The 16,273-nt window shown below is 28.9% G+C and overlaps 1 protein-coding gene across 1 annotated transcript in view; it reads right to left on the bottom strand.

Moving 5' to 3' along the window:
- The window catches only part of LOC145833017 (uncharacterized), a 56,632-nt gene that overhangs the window by 10,826 nt on the left and 29,533 nt on the right, over positions 1 to 16,273 (bottom strand). Inside the window, exons 29-48 of the mRNA XM_082940220.1 lie at positions 12,513 to 12,682; positions 12,008 to 12,169; positions 11,536 to 11,714; positions 11,058 to 11,243; positions 10,121 to 10,318; positions 9,302 to 9,410; positions 9,010 to 9,121; positions 8,504 to 8,760; positions 8,199 to 8,279; positions 7,590 to 7,783; positions 6,996 to 7,136; positions 5,544 to 5,738; positions 4,791 to 4,899; positions 4,145 to 4,256; positions 3,654 to 3,837; positions 2,772 to 2,910; positions 2,511 to 2,665; positions 1,978 to 2,115; positions 1,274 to 1,456; positions 465 to 582 (exon numbers count right to left, since the gene is read on the bottom strand). Of these exons, the coding sequence (XP_082796346.1) occupies positions 465 to 582; positions 1,274 to 1,456; positions 1,978 to 2,115; positions 2,511 to 2,665; positions 2,772 to 2,910; positions 3,654 to 3,837; positions 4,145 to 4,256; positions 4,791 to 4,899; positions 5,544 to 5,738; positions 6,996 to 7,136; positions 7,590 to 7,783; positions 8,199 to 8,279; positions 8,504 to 8,760; positions 9,010 to 9,121; positions 9,302 to 9,410; positions 10,121 to 10,318; positions 11,058 to 11,243; positions 11,536 to 11,714; positions 12,008 to 12,169; positions 12,513 to 12,682 (3,122 nt within the window). The remainder of the gene's footprint in view (positions 1 to 464; positions 583 to 1,273; positions 1,457 to 1,977; positions 2,116 to 2,510; positions 2,666 to 2,771; positions 2,911 to 3,653; positions 3,838 to 4,144; positions 4,257 to 4,790; positions 4,900 to 5,543; positions 5,739 to 6,995; positions 7,137 to 7,589; positions 7,784 to 8,198; positions 8,280 to 8,503; positions 8,761 to 9,009; positions 9,122 to 9,301; positions 9,411 to 10,120; positions 10,319 to 11,057; positions 11,244 to 11,535; positions 11,715 to 12,007; positions 12,170 to 12,512; positions 12,683 to 16,273) is intronic.

The following is a 16,273-nucleotide window of genomic DNA, read 5'->3' on the forward strand; positions in this document are numbered from 1 at the left end:
TTTACAGTCTGGTTTGTTAACTAAAGTTTTGTCTGTACATAACTTCATATATACTATTTCGGTTTGTTATAGAGATCGAAATAGTTTCCATCGTAAATAAATCATTGAACAAGTTACTGATCTACCTAAACTTAATACTACTTTAAACCAATTAAAACTAACTTTATACACTTACGCGCAGCTCTTTTAGCTAAAACATTGTGCTAAACATTTAAACTAAGTAAACGATTAGAAAATTAGTTGTATTGTATATTATAAAACAGTAACTAGATATTATTTGAATGTAGTTGATAAAAATTTACAAGTTGGTAAGAATTTTCCAACTCCCCTCATCCAAAGTTAGATATATCAAGTACGAAAAAAAACAAACAAATAATCTTACACTTACAAAAGTGGTTATTTGTGCAAAACTTTTAAGTAAACAACTTGGAATATTTATATTACACATACATGAAGAGACTCACTTGCAGCTTTCCGGATCATTGGGCAGTGATGCGATGTACGGAGCGAAGCAAACCATCAACCCGTCCAAACTCTCCCTCAAGGTGGCACCAGGTAACAACTGCATGCCTACATTTTTATCTGTTTGTAAGAGGGTGAAATTACGTATGAAGCTAGGATGACGTCACTTCAAATAACTGATTTGTTTTGAAGCTCGAAGCTTTTTTATGATGGGTGTTTTATTTTTGTTAAGCTCATGGTTGTTGGGTTAGTAACGCTTGCAAGTAAAAAGTAATAGTTTTGTTGTAAAATGAACTATTCCACACATGTAAGTATGCGTACGATTTTTGCTAAAAATGAACAATTTTTAACAAAAAAAAAAACTAAAATGTTCTGTGTGTTAGTCTTTTTACTAGTTTAAACTTCTAGTTTAAGTATGTTAGTATCATATAAAAGTATTTTCAAAGTATGTTAGAATCGTTGTAAATTACGTATAAGTTTTATAAGTAATACAAAAATTATAAATGTTTAAAGACAATGTTAGTAGTGGTTTTTTATCGATTATAAAACAGTGCAGGAAGCTAAACAGAATAAAATCACTAACCATAAAAACAAAATCCTAAAAAACTTAATCCATTTAAAACAAACTAAACACTAAAATATTTTGTAAAGCAAATTTAAAAAAAGTATTCTAATAAACAATTAGTCTTATCTTAACAATGTTTTATTTACAAAATCTCACTTAAGGTACATCAAGAAAACAGTAAAATTAAAATAAAAGAAGTCAATAATTTTTGAACTCAGTTTTTTTTCTATTCACTCGCAAACTAACCATGAGGTAGCGGCTTGCAATCGAGTGGCAGTGTTGCCTTAAGTGAAGTGCACATGTCCGTAGAGCAAGACTCAGTTTCGCACTCGGTAATTTCCCCTCTTCCCATGACGTCATTGTACTTTATGACGTCATCGCAGGTGTAAGGTTCGTGGGCGGGCATGCACATTCCGTATTTGATGTCGACTGTTGATAACGGTTGTGAAATATAAAAAATGTTTAGTGCTGTTAAAATTTTATAAAATGAGTTTTTAGCACGGCCAACTTTGTTGTCGACAGTTGACATTTTTAGCGTTTATTCTAAATTAAACTAAATCATAGAACAAATATAAATAAAGTTGTTGTCAAATTTTGCGAAGTTAACTCCTTAAGTAAAAATTCTGCTAAACTATAATTTAATCATATATATTCTATAACATGTAGTGACATATATTAGTTCGTTTGTTTGAAAGTTTAAAGATTTTAATACTTTAGATGTGTTCTCTGACAAAACTTATGCTTATACATATTTAACGATTAACAGAATAATATTAACTAATTTCTACTATATTTTGTTTACTTACAGTTCTGCAACTATTAGAGAAATAATAAGTATAGTTTTGTCAACATAATCATCCTAAGAAAGTTTATTTTGTATAAAATAATTATTTAAAAAAACTGAGAAAACATTTTTAATTAATAAACAAGTAATTATTTTCACAACAAACGTGTGGTGTTGTCAACGTTCATCTTGTATTTTTTCATCTCGCATCTGTCAGAGGGATTGGGGCAGATTGTGACGACTGTGTTGTCGTTTATGACGTAATCACCCATCTTTGTTACGTCACCCGTTACGCATCTTCTTTCTGTTGATTAATAATTAATAGGTTAATTTTACTAAACTTTATACTTTATGATCATCTATGTAAATAATTTTTGCTTTTAATAATTAAGTATGTATATATGATTTGAGATAATATTCTTGTGTATTGTTAATTAAGTTTTTAATGCTTATATAAGTTTTGTAATTTCTATTTAGATAATAACACTAAAAACCGTTGAACTATCGGTTGAAGTTTTGTTTTTGTCAAAGTGAAATCTATCTTAGCTTAAAGCTGTAATAACTTTTAAAACTTTACTAATTAAAACAAGGTTGTATAAAAAGTTACTCCGAGATTAGAACACTAACAGGCTTTTAAAATTACTGTAGTATATAGTACTTATATATTTATTATACTGTAAGTAAACAAACTGTCCATACCTCCTTCACACTGGAACAAGTTCTTGTTGTTTTCCTTGTAACCCTTCAGAACTCTCACAGCTTTCTCAATGTTCCTCTGTCTCTTTTCCTCGCCTGTTGAGAAGCAGCCGACCTCCAGTGTTTCCACCAAAGTGTCGAAAAAGTACTCGTACGATCTTCAAGTAATAATTAATACTTAACTTCTCTTAAAGTTAACAGTTGTTATGGATTTTGAAGTATTCATACTTTATTTATTTTTTTAGGAAAAATTCGAACTCAAACCTGCAGTACTGCAAGCTTTTACTGAGAGATGCAAACTCAATCTTTCTTCTCTTTAAACTTTCGCTTTTTTCCAAATCTTTTACACAATTATTTTCCGGCTGGACGTCTAATCCCGTTGATAACAGCAGTTTGTACATTTCTTGAAAAAAAATAGTTTGTAAGCTTCTTGAATAAAAAAAGTATTTGTACATTTCGTAAATAAAACAAATATGTTCCTTAAACATAAAATTAGTTTGTACATTCGTTTAATTCACAAATCAGTTTGTAGATTCCTTAGATAAAACAAATATTTCTAATGACTTTAGTTTATACATTACTTATAAACAAAAATAAAGTTTATTTTTTGAACACAAAATTAATACAAAAAAAATTGTGAGTTTAGTTTTGTACTAAATACATACAACGAAAAAAAAAACTCCTAAAGAAAAACTTTTCAATTTTCTCAAACTTCTTCGAACACGATATTTCAAGTTATAAACTTTTGACCCAATTAAAGTGCTTGAAACTTCACTTAACGTGGTAAATCTTGTATCAACTTATAAAAAACTATTTTAGATTTTTTATGTCATTAGAAAATTCTCAATGTTATCCGTATCCCGTATCGTGAGGCCAGCTATTTTACTTTTTTAAATAAAAGTACTTTTATCCCTTAAAATATTTTAAATTTTACCAATCATTGTACTATGAGTATTAGTAGTAACTTATGAAAATATTTTTTTAGTTCTATTAAACCAGGAAAAAATAATCTCAACATTTTCCGAATCCGAAACCTTGAAACCAGGTGATCCATGGAATTAATATTTTTTTAATTTTCTAGACTTTTTACCAAGAGTCTAAACTCATATAGCATCTTAATTCTTTTCAATTACTATTAATATTTACCTTCTCCGAACCCAATACCGTGAAGCCAGTGATCCATAACATCACGTGACGATTGATCATCATCGTGACAGAAGATGTCGTAAGCGCTGCTGAGTATTATGGATGAGTTCGCGAATCCCATCATTTGTATCCGGGAAGCCATCTCCGTGAAAGATGTGGCATCCTTCACTATCTCACGAAACATCTTTAGATTAAATATATTTTATATATTTATGATGGTTTTTATAACTGCATATATATATATTAATCAAAGTAGAGGTTATTTTATCTCCATAAATTATGTGGCATCTTTCAAGACCTCACGGAACACCTAAGAGTCGTGTTTTTAAAGAATAGGAAAGTTAATATTTGTTGGGATTTTATAAAGATCAAACGAAAAAAAAAATGCTTAATAAAACTTTGATTAAGAAAATTAGTTAAACGACAAATACTCATTTTCGAAGTATTTTTAATAGCAGAAACATCTTAAGTTTTTTATTTACTCTACTAACCCCGTAATATTCTCTAAAACCGGGGTAGTCGTCTAAGAATGTGGGGCAATTTCCACTGAAACAATCGAAAGCTTTCTTGTTGACACACGTCATCATTACATCAACTGTATCCCTGTGTATTAATTATGTGCTATTTGATGTAGTTAGCTGTATAATTTTCTATCATTAAAAAAAGCTTTCAAAGTACTTTTGTGTGTTAATTAAACCCCTTTAAAGACAGTTATAATTTTTTATTGTTAGATTTGTCCTGTATGTTTTTACCTATTATTAAAAAAAAAATCTATGAAAGGTATTTATTCAGGTGAAAACTAAGTATAGAAATAAGCTATGTTATTTTTTTGTTTGCCGTTTATAGTTTAAGTTTAGTCATTAGTTTAGTTGAACAGGTAAAAATAAAGTTTGATTTCAGAACAGTAATTATAAATCTAAAACAAATAGTTTGCTTGAAACTTATGAGCGTTCAACAATTTTTACTGAGGTTCATTTTAATTTTTATTGTCCTGGACAAGACGTTAAACTGTATCTAAGTAGTGTACGACTTAATAACCAAAAGCTTTTTTCATACACTAGGTCTTAGGACCATTGTTTTTTATCGTTCATTAAACTATTATTACTTAATTTGAATACTCAATAAACAAATTTAAACCTGCACAGTTCATTACTTGCAAACGGTAGCATTGTGGTAAATTTGGACGCGCATTCATGTATTTCTTTAGCTGCATCAACCAGTGAACAACTTGGCATGAAAAGCATATCTGAAATATTATTATAAAATTGATATTAATGTTATAATTATTATCAAATAATAAATTAATATGTGCATTCATGTATTTCTTTAGCTGCATCAACAAGTGAACAACTTGGCATGAAAAGCATGTCTGAAATATTATTACTGAAGTGTTACTAATATTATAACTTATATTAATTAATGAATTTATATGTGCATTCGTGTATTTCTTTAGCTGCATCAACAAGTGAACAACTTGGCATGAAAAGCATGTCTGAAATATTAATATTGAACTGTTACTAATATTATAACTTATATTAACTAAAGAATTTATATTTGCATTTATGTTTTCTTTAGCTACATCAAAAAGTAAACAACTTGGCATAAACAACATCTCTAAAAAAATTGTTTTAAAAGGTTAAAAAAATACCTTGATAAAAAATATGATGTTCTAAGAAGTTTAGAACTCTTTTGACCCATTTGGTTTGTTTGAACTAACTTATTTTTAGATGTTTTAGCTAAAAATTTGTGTTTAGAGCTTTACTTTACCTGTCACTTTTAGTTTCATTTTGAATTAAAAACGATTTAGATAAACAAATGTTTGAGATAAAAATAACAAGCTTCAGTTACAACAAATACTAATTTTTACAAGTACTACATTATCAAACAAACCGTCATCACTTTCAGTTTCACAGTTTTCAGTGGAGGTCCTCCTTACTATGCCCTCATTGCAATTATCGTGATCGCACAACTTAACACTGCAATCGGAAACTTCACCGTAGTTCTGCATCTTGCTGTACTCGTACGCCATCTTGCAGTCGTCCTGAAGTTGCATGTCGTTCAAACAGCTTCCCACCGTTACTTCGACTGGAAAGGATAAAAATTTCAGTTAAAGATAAAAGCATAAAAAATAAGTTGATAAGCAAGCGTTACTTTAAATAGAAAGGTCAATAAATAATAACCTTGTTTATAAACATAATCTTATGTCAAGTTATGCTCCGATAGTCAGTTTGACAGGAAAGAATAACTCGTAATGGTTAACTTCAAATTAGACTAAATAATATTATGTTAACTATGACTTCTATACTTCGACTGGAAGAATTATTATTTGTATTTACTAGTATGAAACAGCATAAATTTAACAAAGCTCTATGTTAACTGTTGTGTTGAGAAGTTATACTGTTTAAAACTTAAAAGCAGAATATTTTTTTACTAATTAGTATTGTGCTTTATTGTTATATTGCTCATGTCTTTTAAACGTATATACTTGTAAAAATAAACAAAAACTGTGTTATTTATTACTCAAGAGGAATTGCAAATTATCTTTTAAATCTTGTCTTTTACAAATATGTGTTGTGAACAGTTGTTTCAATGGCTGTATTGGTATTAAACAAATTGGTGCTAAACTACATATTCATTTAGTTTTCAATATTTACAAAAGATAATGTTAAACAAAACTTGCTTGATAAACGTTACTGTTAAAAATTATTCCACGCAAATATTTTGTTTTAAATGCTGTTTAGACTATCTAAAACTTACTATAATTAAAAAACAAGTTAGTTATTATATTACAGTACAATTTGAGAGTTGTATATAATATAATATTAGAAAGCTTTGTTCCTATTTACGCTTGACTATTTCTCATTAACTCAAAGATTTTTGTGAAAATTGAACATTTAAATTTAAGACGTCATAATTAACCTTGATTTTCAGTTTTATACAAAGAGACAGTTTTTATATGAGACTTTTTTAACATAGCATTTAAACTATTAATTCTAAACTGAAAAACAATTGTTTTCACACAAAAAAATGTTTAAAAACGTTTTGAATTTTTTTTCAATTAAAATCCGGTTAAATAAAGGCTCGAAAAATAATTTAACTGTGAAAACTTATTAACTAATGCAAAGAACGCTGTGTTTCTACCAATAATATATTGACTACTAATTAAGTTCTTATAATGATATACTCACTATTATGCGTGTCTGGAGTGAGCAAACAGACATAGCCCTATATAGTTTTTAATGTGAAAACTTTACATACCTTTATGTATGTAAAGTAAGTCTGGTATCAACAGAATAAACTAAATATTCAAACAGCCTTAATACATTTATTTTGAAAACTAACCTTTGTGCATGTCTGGAGTGAGCAAGTTGTACTTTTGTGTTTTGCAGAACGCACTTTTCGACTTGCAAGTCACCAATCCGCTGTTGTCCATTGACCAATCGTCCCCGACCCTCGATATGTCTCCCACTACGCATCTTCTTTCTGTAAAAAATTTGAAAAAAGCTCACATGAATCAAGGTACACTGGTAGTTAATTTTAAGCCTCAAACTTGTAATGCAAACATTTGAAAGGTTGTTATTTTAAAACGATATTTTTTAGATTATATTCTACTACACATATCCTTTCAGTAGTTTGTTTAAAACATTACAAAAAAAAAAACTATAAGTTTCTCGTTATTTAATCAAGTTTATATTGCAGAAATATGGTAGGAACTTTCTTTATAGTTTTTACGAAACAGCGTCAAATTTATACTAGAATCGCAGTTGGGAAGTCTAAAAAAAACTTCCATTTAAAAAATATTAATTAAAAAGATAATACTTCATTAAAAAAATTTAATAAACTATAGCCGCAGTTAGTAAATCTCAGCCAGTCTCACAGTAAAAATAACTTTATAAAAATTGAAAAATGAAAAGTGAAAAAATAAGTTTAACAAACTAGAGTCGCAATTCGGCAGTCTCGGGAAATCCCCCATCACCTCATTCAACAAGTTCGCGCTCCTCCTTATGAGACCCATGCTCCTTTCGCTCACGTCTCCTCTCGCTCCGATCTTTGTCATCATCTGTCCGACGAAGTCCGGACACAATGACGGTAGCATGGAGTACATCTTCGTCACAAAGTTGTCGTACTCGCTGAGTTAAAAAAATATTTTGTGTTTGTTTTGTCAGATTCGTAGAAGAAACTAGACATACAAACGTACATCTTTATTGAAAAAAGGTCTTACTGTGTTCAAAAAATATAGCTTTTTTGATTTAGTATGGCTTTTATGTTATTAGGTACAGTTGCCTAACACCTAAAAATATAAAGAAAATTAACTCTTCGACCCTAAAAGCTTATACGTTCTAATCTATTTATTAACTTTAAATATTTCTATTTGTATCGAATGGTATATAATTTAAACATGTTATACAAAATGAAAGCTCAAGTCTGAATTAATTTTTTGTGAGTAAAAGCTTAATGCGTCCATTAAAGTTTAACATCGCAATTAAACTGGTTAATAGTTATTTATAATTTTCAATAAATTTATAAGCAATCATAAGCATCTACCTGCACAAATCGTCGTGAGTGTAAGCCCTAAGCATCATCTTAATACTTTCCGCACTCAAATCTTCCAATTCGTTGAAGAATCTAAAAATTTAAAGTATTTAATTTACTTTTTATCTTACTTGTAGATACAGTTAAGAATGTTTAGTAGCTTTTAAGACTTTGACTGATAAAATTATAGTTCTAAGCTACAATGATAGAGAAAATAAAAATACAATTTAACAAATCAAAAATATTTTGTAGCAAAAAGATAACAAATGTACCTTAAAAAACTACTTACAAACCATAGTACCATCGTTTATAACTACCTGTTGCAGTTGGGGAGGAAGTCGAGGCCACTCTTGAACTTCCCGCCACTGAAAACGTCCGCGACCCCTCCCATCAGGAACTTGACGTCTAGCACTTGGGCCCACTGTTCGTATCCGAAGTAGGTCTTCTCGGGTGGGGAGCAGAAGATCTCGGGGAGGGCGTTCACCATGGCAACCGCTCCCTCCATCTGGACCACCCTGAACCCGTTGGCGAGGTCTTCTAAAGTTTCAGCGTCCTTGAACACCATCAGCGCCCACTAGAGGTGAGAAATATTTTAAAAATTATTGTTTGTGTAAACATTTGTAAATAAATCTATACGTTTATAGTCTGAGTCTACTAAAACCCCCAGAATTAACAATATACATACTAAAAACAAGTAAAAATTTTTTTTTTTTTAAAGCACTTCAACGAATATAGAACATTAAGAACAGTACTATATTCTGTGTCTTTTTTCTAGTATTATTGATTTTCACAAAAAGCTTTAAAACAGAATCATTAAACTAACTCCGTATCTGGATCTTATTCCAGGAAGATGGTCTAATTCTGTGGGGCAGTTACCATGCAAACAGTGGGTAATTCCCTGGGACATGCACTTCACTACTTCTTGCAACCGAGAACTGCGATATTGTTTGTGTTTTGTATTAAGAAACTTTTAAAAAAATAAATTGCAAATTAAAACCAAAAAAACATTTTAGCAGTTGTTGATACATGTAATAACGATTTGTTTACTTTTTCATAAAAATAATTATTACGTTTGACAAAATATGGAAATTTGTTTAGTGAAAAATGGAACTAACTTGCATGTGCTTTCGTCTTCAAACGGCAGATTTCCAAGGTAATTTGCAAAACAAACTTGGTAAATTTCAAAAGTGTCTCTCAATGTGCACTGAGGTAGAAGTTGGAAATCTGTTAAAAATAAACAACATATATCTAGTTCTTGATTGGTTAGTTTTAACAAAAAAGTAAACTAAATATTTACTGAAATTAATTAATTGCTTAAACCAGTGTTGTATAACAATGATTTAAGTCTTATAAAACTGCTAAAGTATTGACATGTTTAGTAATTAAATTATGTTTCAAACAGAATTTTGTATAGAGGTTATAATCCTTTTTTTTGAATTAAGACCTGTGAGATTTTTACTTTTTAATAAAATCATTGTAGTAGCAAAAAGGTTTAAAGTACAAAATGTTTTATCTTTTCCTTAAATAAACTACAGACAACTAAAAATACTTAACTAAATTAGTTTTTACATATTGGTACACCAAAGATATTAACTTAAAAAAAAATTCGAAAGAACACACGTTTCACATAAATCACGTTGTTTGCAAACTTTTCAACTGAAAAAAATCAAACCGTTTTCATTTATCATAGAGTACTAAGGTTAAAATATAAAAAAAAAAAAAAGCACATAAATCACGTTGTTTATAAACCTTTTAACCGTTAAAAATTATAAACAAACCATTTTCATTTATCATAGAGTACTAAGGTTAAAATGTATAAAAAAAACAAACCGTTTTCATTTATCATAGAGTACTAAGGTTAAAATGTATAAAAAAAACAAACCGTTTTCATTTATCATAGAGTACTAAGGTTAAAAAACATAAGCAAAACAAACCATTTTCATCTTCAATGACGGGGCAGCCACTCGGCGTCGCCACTGATCCTTCAGAGCACAGATCACCTTTACAATCTTTCTTCTCGCACATCTTTATGTACGTCGGATCGACGTTCTTGTACAGCGACAAGTACTGCTTGATCTGGTCACAGTTGAACGAGTTTCGATCGTTCACGCACTCACCCTCGTTGTAGTCGACTGTGACGTAATATTGAAGTTGCAAGTACTTTAGAAGGGTAAAGGTAAACTAAGTTTATGACTACGTTTGAAAATTTGAAAACTATGAAATTGTTAGTAATTGGTTGTAAAGTAGTAATTGGAGTCCACTGTGACGAGAAGAGATATAGACCTTTTTTTAATGTAAAATAGCGAAGTAAGAACATAAGAGATAAAAAAAAAGTTTTGACTGTTTAAACTATTTGGAAGGCTATAAAGAAGTAGTAAGGTGCGCTTGTAAAGGACGTAAAATGTAACACATTGTAAGATACTATAAGATACGGTTTTAATAATTTATATATATTCTTATGTGTTGATAATTAGTTAAAAACTTATCAACGACCTTCGTCAATGCTAAATAGTGAAGTTAATTATTAGATGTGTTCTTTAAACTTTAAATATTTTTACAAAGTTAAGTTGTAATTGTTAATATTTGTTACTTAATTAACCACTTTAAACAAAAAAAGTTAAACTTTTTACCTTAAGTTTAAAATAAACGTATTAAACACTAAGCTACTAACATAGGGGAGAGTAAGACCAAAAAACTGTTGTATACTTTGTAAATAAAACTGCCCACCAAAAAAACTATTAGCGTAATAAAAAAATTTAAACAAAATTAGAAAATCTTCAAACGAAAGTTTATAAACTTCTTTACTTGTTATTAATAATATAGTAAAAGACACAGTAGTAAAAGAACTAATATTTCTTCAAAACTACTCACCAACGACACCACCCGGATACTCAAACCTCATCTTCAACCAACTGCAGTGGGTCATCTGATCACCGCAAATGCTGACCACCCTGTTGTCACTGGTAACCACCCCGTTGGTAACCTGGTATTCCCCGGTCACGCATCGAAGGTTGTTATCAGGTTTCTCTATCAGGGGGATTCTCGGGTTTGCAGTTACTGTTTAACAATTAGTTAAAGACAAGTTATTTAAATTGTAATACATAAATATGTAATGAAGTATGTAAATTAGTTTTGTAATGAATAATAAGATTTTATCTTTTTTTCAACATATTCAGTAAATAAGAAAAAAAATCTAAATGATAAAACTGATAAGTAAGTTTTACGAAATTTTTCAACTAAAATTGTAAAACTAATATCACTAAGCAATTTTTTTTAATTTAGGGTTAAAAATTAATGTTATTTACACAACAAACAGTAATCTTTTGAAAAATAATAAAATGTTAAAAACCTGTCTCAGTAGTGGTTGTTTCAGGCTCCACATACTCGTAAAAGTTCTCGCATCCGGGGAAGTTTTTGTTTTGGCGGTAAAACCTCCTTAGCGTGTTGAATGTTGAAGCTTCGTTTTCGTTGATCTTGCAGGTCAGTTTCTCTTCTGCGACCAGACCTTCCGTCAGTTTGTTGTACGCTCTGTAGTAAGTATCTAACGTGTTAAGAGAAAGATCTTAAATTTTATGATGGAATTTAAAAAATAAATAAAGTGAAGTAGTTCCATTTTACGATTTATTTTTCCTACAAATCTGTAATAATTTAACATTTTTTAACGTTTTCTTAAACTCCAAATAGAAAACAATCACTACTGTCAATAAATTTAGTAAGTTCTTAGAGTAAAATTGAAAACAGACACAAACGTTCTAAAAATTAAATTTGAAAAGCCACGTATAAGCATTTTAAATATCAAACAATGTTGAAACACAAAATACCTGCAAATATCGTTCTTGTTAGCCGCACCCGCCACAGTTTTCACGAAATCGTGGTGCAGTATGGAGAAACTGCTGGCGTAAATGTTGGTGCAGGGGAATATCTGGGTCAGGGCCGGAATTCTCAGGTACACGTTCACGTTCTTCAGTGCTTTTCCTATCAACCTGGGAATGAATTAATGTAATTATAAAGATTATAAATATTTGGCTGAAACTTTAATGAATAAATAAGAACTGAGCATTTTAGCGAATAAAGCATCGTATTTTTGTTTAGATAAAGACCTTGTATGTGTGTTTTTACATTTATATGTGCAAAATCCTTTTTTATAACTACAAACCTAATCTTTAAAATTCAAACACTTTGTTTTCGAAACAGTAAATTCAAACATCTTTTAACAAACATGATAAAAAACAGTTTTGTATTTACAAATATTCTTAATTAAATTTATAATAAATATCAACGGTGTAACTTTAAGGCAAAATATTTTAAAGCTAACAAAAAACCAACCTCAACGGATCCTGGGTGAAAATCTTGATGTTCTCCTTGATCTGGACCTGATCTCTGGTGCAGAAGTGGTCGTAAGTGAGAGTTTCCGCCGCTTCGTTCAAACGGAGCAGTTGGAGGCGTTTCTGGAGGTCTGGGACTGTGTGCATGTTCTTCAGCAAGATCCTCATGAACTGCACAATGAATTAAAAATAAATATATGATAAAGTGTAAATAACAACTGATTAAAACGTTCTGGAGGTCTGGGACTGTGTGCATGTTCTTCAGCAAGATCCTCATGAACTGCATAATCAAGTAGTTTGTTTGAATGTTATAACAATATATTATAAAACATGATATTAAATGGCAAATGTTTATAAAAGTTTTTTGAGACCTATGAGCGTATGCATGTTCGTTAGTAAAATTCTTATCAACTGTAAAAAATAAAGTTTTACTGGTGTATTATAAATAATAAGGTATAATGAAAGTATATTGTTTTTATAAAAGTTTCTGGGTATTCTAGAACATTTTAGCCGTGCATATTCTTAAGCAGGATTCTGTCTTTATAAGTTGGACTTGTTTTTTTTTTTTGCATAAAAATGTGTCACAGATATTAATAATAATTAATACTTTTAAAAGTTTTTATAGGTTTGGTAGTTTGTATGTACTACATGTTTTTAGTAGGGTGCATATCACTAACTTAACTAATTAGTTTACTTTTATCTTTTATAGTATATTTTACTGTTTTTAGAAATAACTTAAAAACGTAAGTACTTTTTGCTTTAACTTTTCACAAAACGTTTTAGACGAAACCAAAAAAGAAAAGCAAAATCCATAATTTAATTTTTGTAGTTATAAAAAAAATATTTTGATCAAAAGTTCCTTTTAAAAACTTACTGTTGTGGTTTAGCAATTTATCTTTTATGTTTAATTGAAAAATAAATTTAAATAAATAGTAAAAGTAACTTACAATCTTTCAACAAAAAATTTGCCTTATTATAATTATTAAAGATATTCCTTACAATCAAGCTACTAAAAGCAACAATAAATTACAACGAATAAAATGCAGCGAAATGACAAAACTTTTGACATTAAGCCGTTTTGAGAATTTTGACGATGTTCAAAGTTCAAAGCAAGAATATAATCAAAAGATAACAATCACAAGGTTTTAGTGGTTTTTATGGCTTCTTTGAAATAAAAAATCAATTAGTTTTGTGGCATCTACCGCAGACTATGAGTTGTAGTATGGGAAAATGGTTACAAAAGTTTTACAAATACTGCAGTAGTATTTAAGCTTGCAAGTGTAAATCGAGCGATAAACTTACATTTTTTAGCTGTAATACTCATATTTTAGGTGCTTTTTATTTTCTAAGTACAATATAGCAAACAATAAGTAGTAGTATAATTCATAAACATTACTTACAGTTTATTACTTGATATAAAACAAATTTAAGTTTATTCAGAAGTTTCATTATAACTTGTTAGCTTGTAAGTTTTATTTATAGTGTTAATACTAGCTAAATGAAAATTATTTTAAGAATTTTTTTTTTGAATCGAAAAACTAATTGTTGTTATAGGTTATTGTTATTATTCTAGTTAAACAATTGTTCAGAAACATAACAAGGTAAGAAAGATAATAATTTTCTAAATTACACAATTTCACTGTAGTAGATACAATTAAAATTTTAAGAACATTTCGTTACTATGCTATATAGTTGATAGTGTGATTACTTGATAACATTTTCTTGAGTGAAATTTGAAGAAACTTAGATTTTTATTTAATTTTTACATCTCTATTAGTTTTCGTATGCTATTTATCACTTCAAATGTTATTTAATAGTATAAGAAAATAAAAAAAAGTTCTTTGAAACTTCTTATCTAACCCTGCAGAAACTTTGTTTAAAAATTGAACAAAAAGTTGCTTAGATAAATAGGAAATTAAGATACATAAACACCTAAACAAATGTTGGCTAGTAGACATGCAGTTTCTTTTAAAAACAAGTTTAAGTTTGCTAGATTAACAGTCAAACACTTGCAAACACATCAGAAATTCTCAGAAGAAATATTAAAGGCGTTAGCGGTATTATTGGTTCTCCGCAAAGTTCTATAGCGGGAAATTTACAACCTCTAATGCGTGTGCGACTAAAAAAAGATAGTAAACATATTTGCAGTTTTTACTAGATTTTAAACAAAATAGCTTCTTTTTAAGTTTTTTCTATCTTTTTGTTAGCAAAAATTTTAGTAACAATGTGCCTTAAATCTATTATAAAAAAAATACTCTTCTGAATAAAGTTTTTTAGAGTGATATAAAAATAAGTAAAAAAACATAATAATTGGAGGTTTAATCAGTTTGTTTATTTATATAAAATGTTATACTTCAATTTTGTCTTAAAAAGAGGTTTTAGAAATTTTACTACTTATTTAAAACTCTTTATTTTTCATAATGAATCATAGTTATTCTAATTCTACAAATGTTAACTAGTAATTTAACCTGACACGCTATCAAAACGTACAATTGTTACCCCGTCAAACCGGTAAAATAAAATTAACTCTCGGAAAAATACAATTTTTACGTTCGTACCTTGTAATTCTTAGTACACTTTACAAAAGATACATTCCGTGTCAACCTGTATGACAATGATAAGCGCAAAACGTAATTATCAAGCCCTGACGTTAAGCCTTTTAAAAAAGTTCAGACATCAAAGAAAATTTAAATTTACAGATAACAGTTTTTATACATTAGAGGTTTTCGTTGATTAAATGAAAACGCTTTGATTTTAAATTAATCCCAACTATTTTAAATTTTTACTAAAATATAAGCATATGAATGAGTTTTTTAAGTTGACGTTTTAACAAATAATTCTTTACAATTGTTTTCAAGCTCTTTAATTAATTTCAATGTTGTAAGAAACTTTAGTTATTTGAATTATTAGCTTTGTTTATTTTTCAAGTTTTTTTAATATAAGTTTATAGCAAAGCAAAAATAAAAATTGTTTATTTGCTGCGAGAACAACTTATAAGTCGTTGCTACAAATCGCTAAATTAGAATGTCGCAACTTTTCTGGCAAACTTGTTTCAAGTGTAAACAGAACACCTTGAAATTCTAATTAAGTTCGAATCAAGAGTGTCACCTTGTAACAAGCAATTTGACTTGTAATAACTCGTAACCGTGGTAACGACAAGCACTTTACAATTCGTAACTAACGTAACGATGAAACCAGCAGTTATTTTGCACACTGCTGCAATGTTTTGCTGCAATACTAGACTCTTGTGATGGAGTTGCAACGTAAATATTTTAAATGGTATTAGCGGTTTTAATGGTTCTCGGTACAAGTCTTTAGCGGGAATTTATAACCATTTAGTTGTTGTAGCTACAAACCAACATATCTTATTGATTTCAAATTTATAAGAAAAAAGTTTAAACTGTAAACTTATATAAAGATTTAAATGCAAACTAGTTTTATTTATAGTATTAAATTTAACAAGTACCAAAAATACACAAAATCTAATTTTTTAAACATTTTTTGTACCCTTGTAAAAATTGGCATTTATAAAAGTTAGTTTATTCAGATTAATGTAAACTTGAGAACAAAATATAACAAGTTAAAGCTATTTGACTTTTATGAGAAAGTTCTAATCAAATTATTTTTAAACTGAATTTTTTGCAAAAAGTAGCAATATAACTTTTCTAGAGTAAAAAATATAAAGTAAAAACTATACTTCTTAGTATACTATAAGTTTTACTACCAAGCTGAAAAGTAAAAGCCTGTTTTAGTCTTAACATT

Source organism: Thalia democratica, chromosome 4 (genome assembly GCF_965202585.1).
Source record: "Thalia democratica chromosome 4, ktThaDemo2.hap1.1, whole genome shotgun sequence".
NCBI classification, from domain to species: Eukaryota; Metazoa; Chordata; class Thaliacea; order Salpida; family Salpidae; genus Thalia; species Thalia democratica.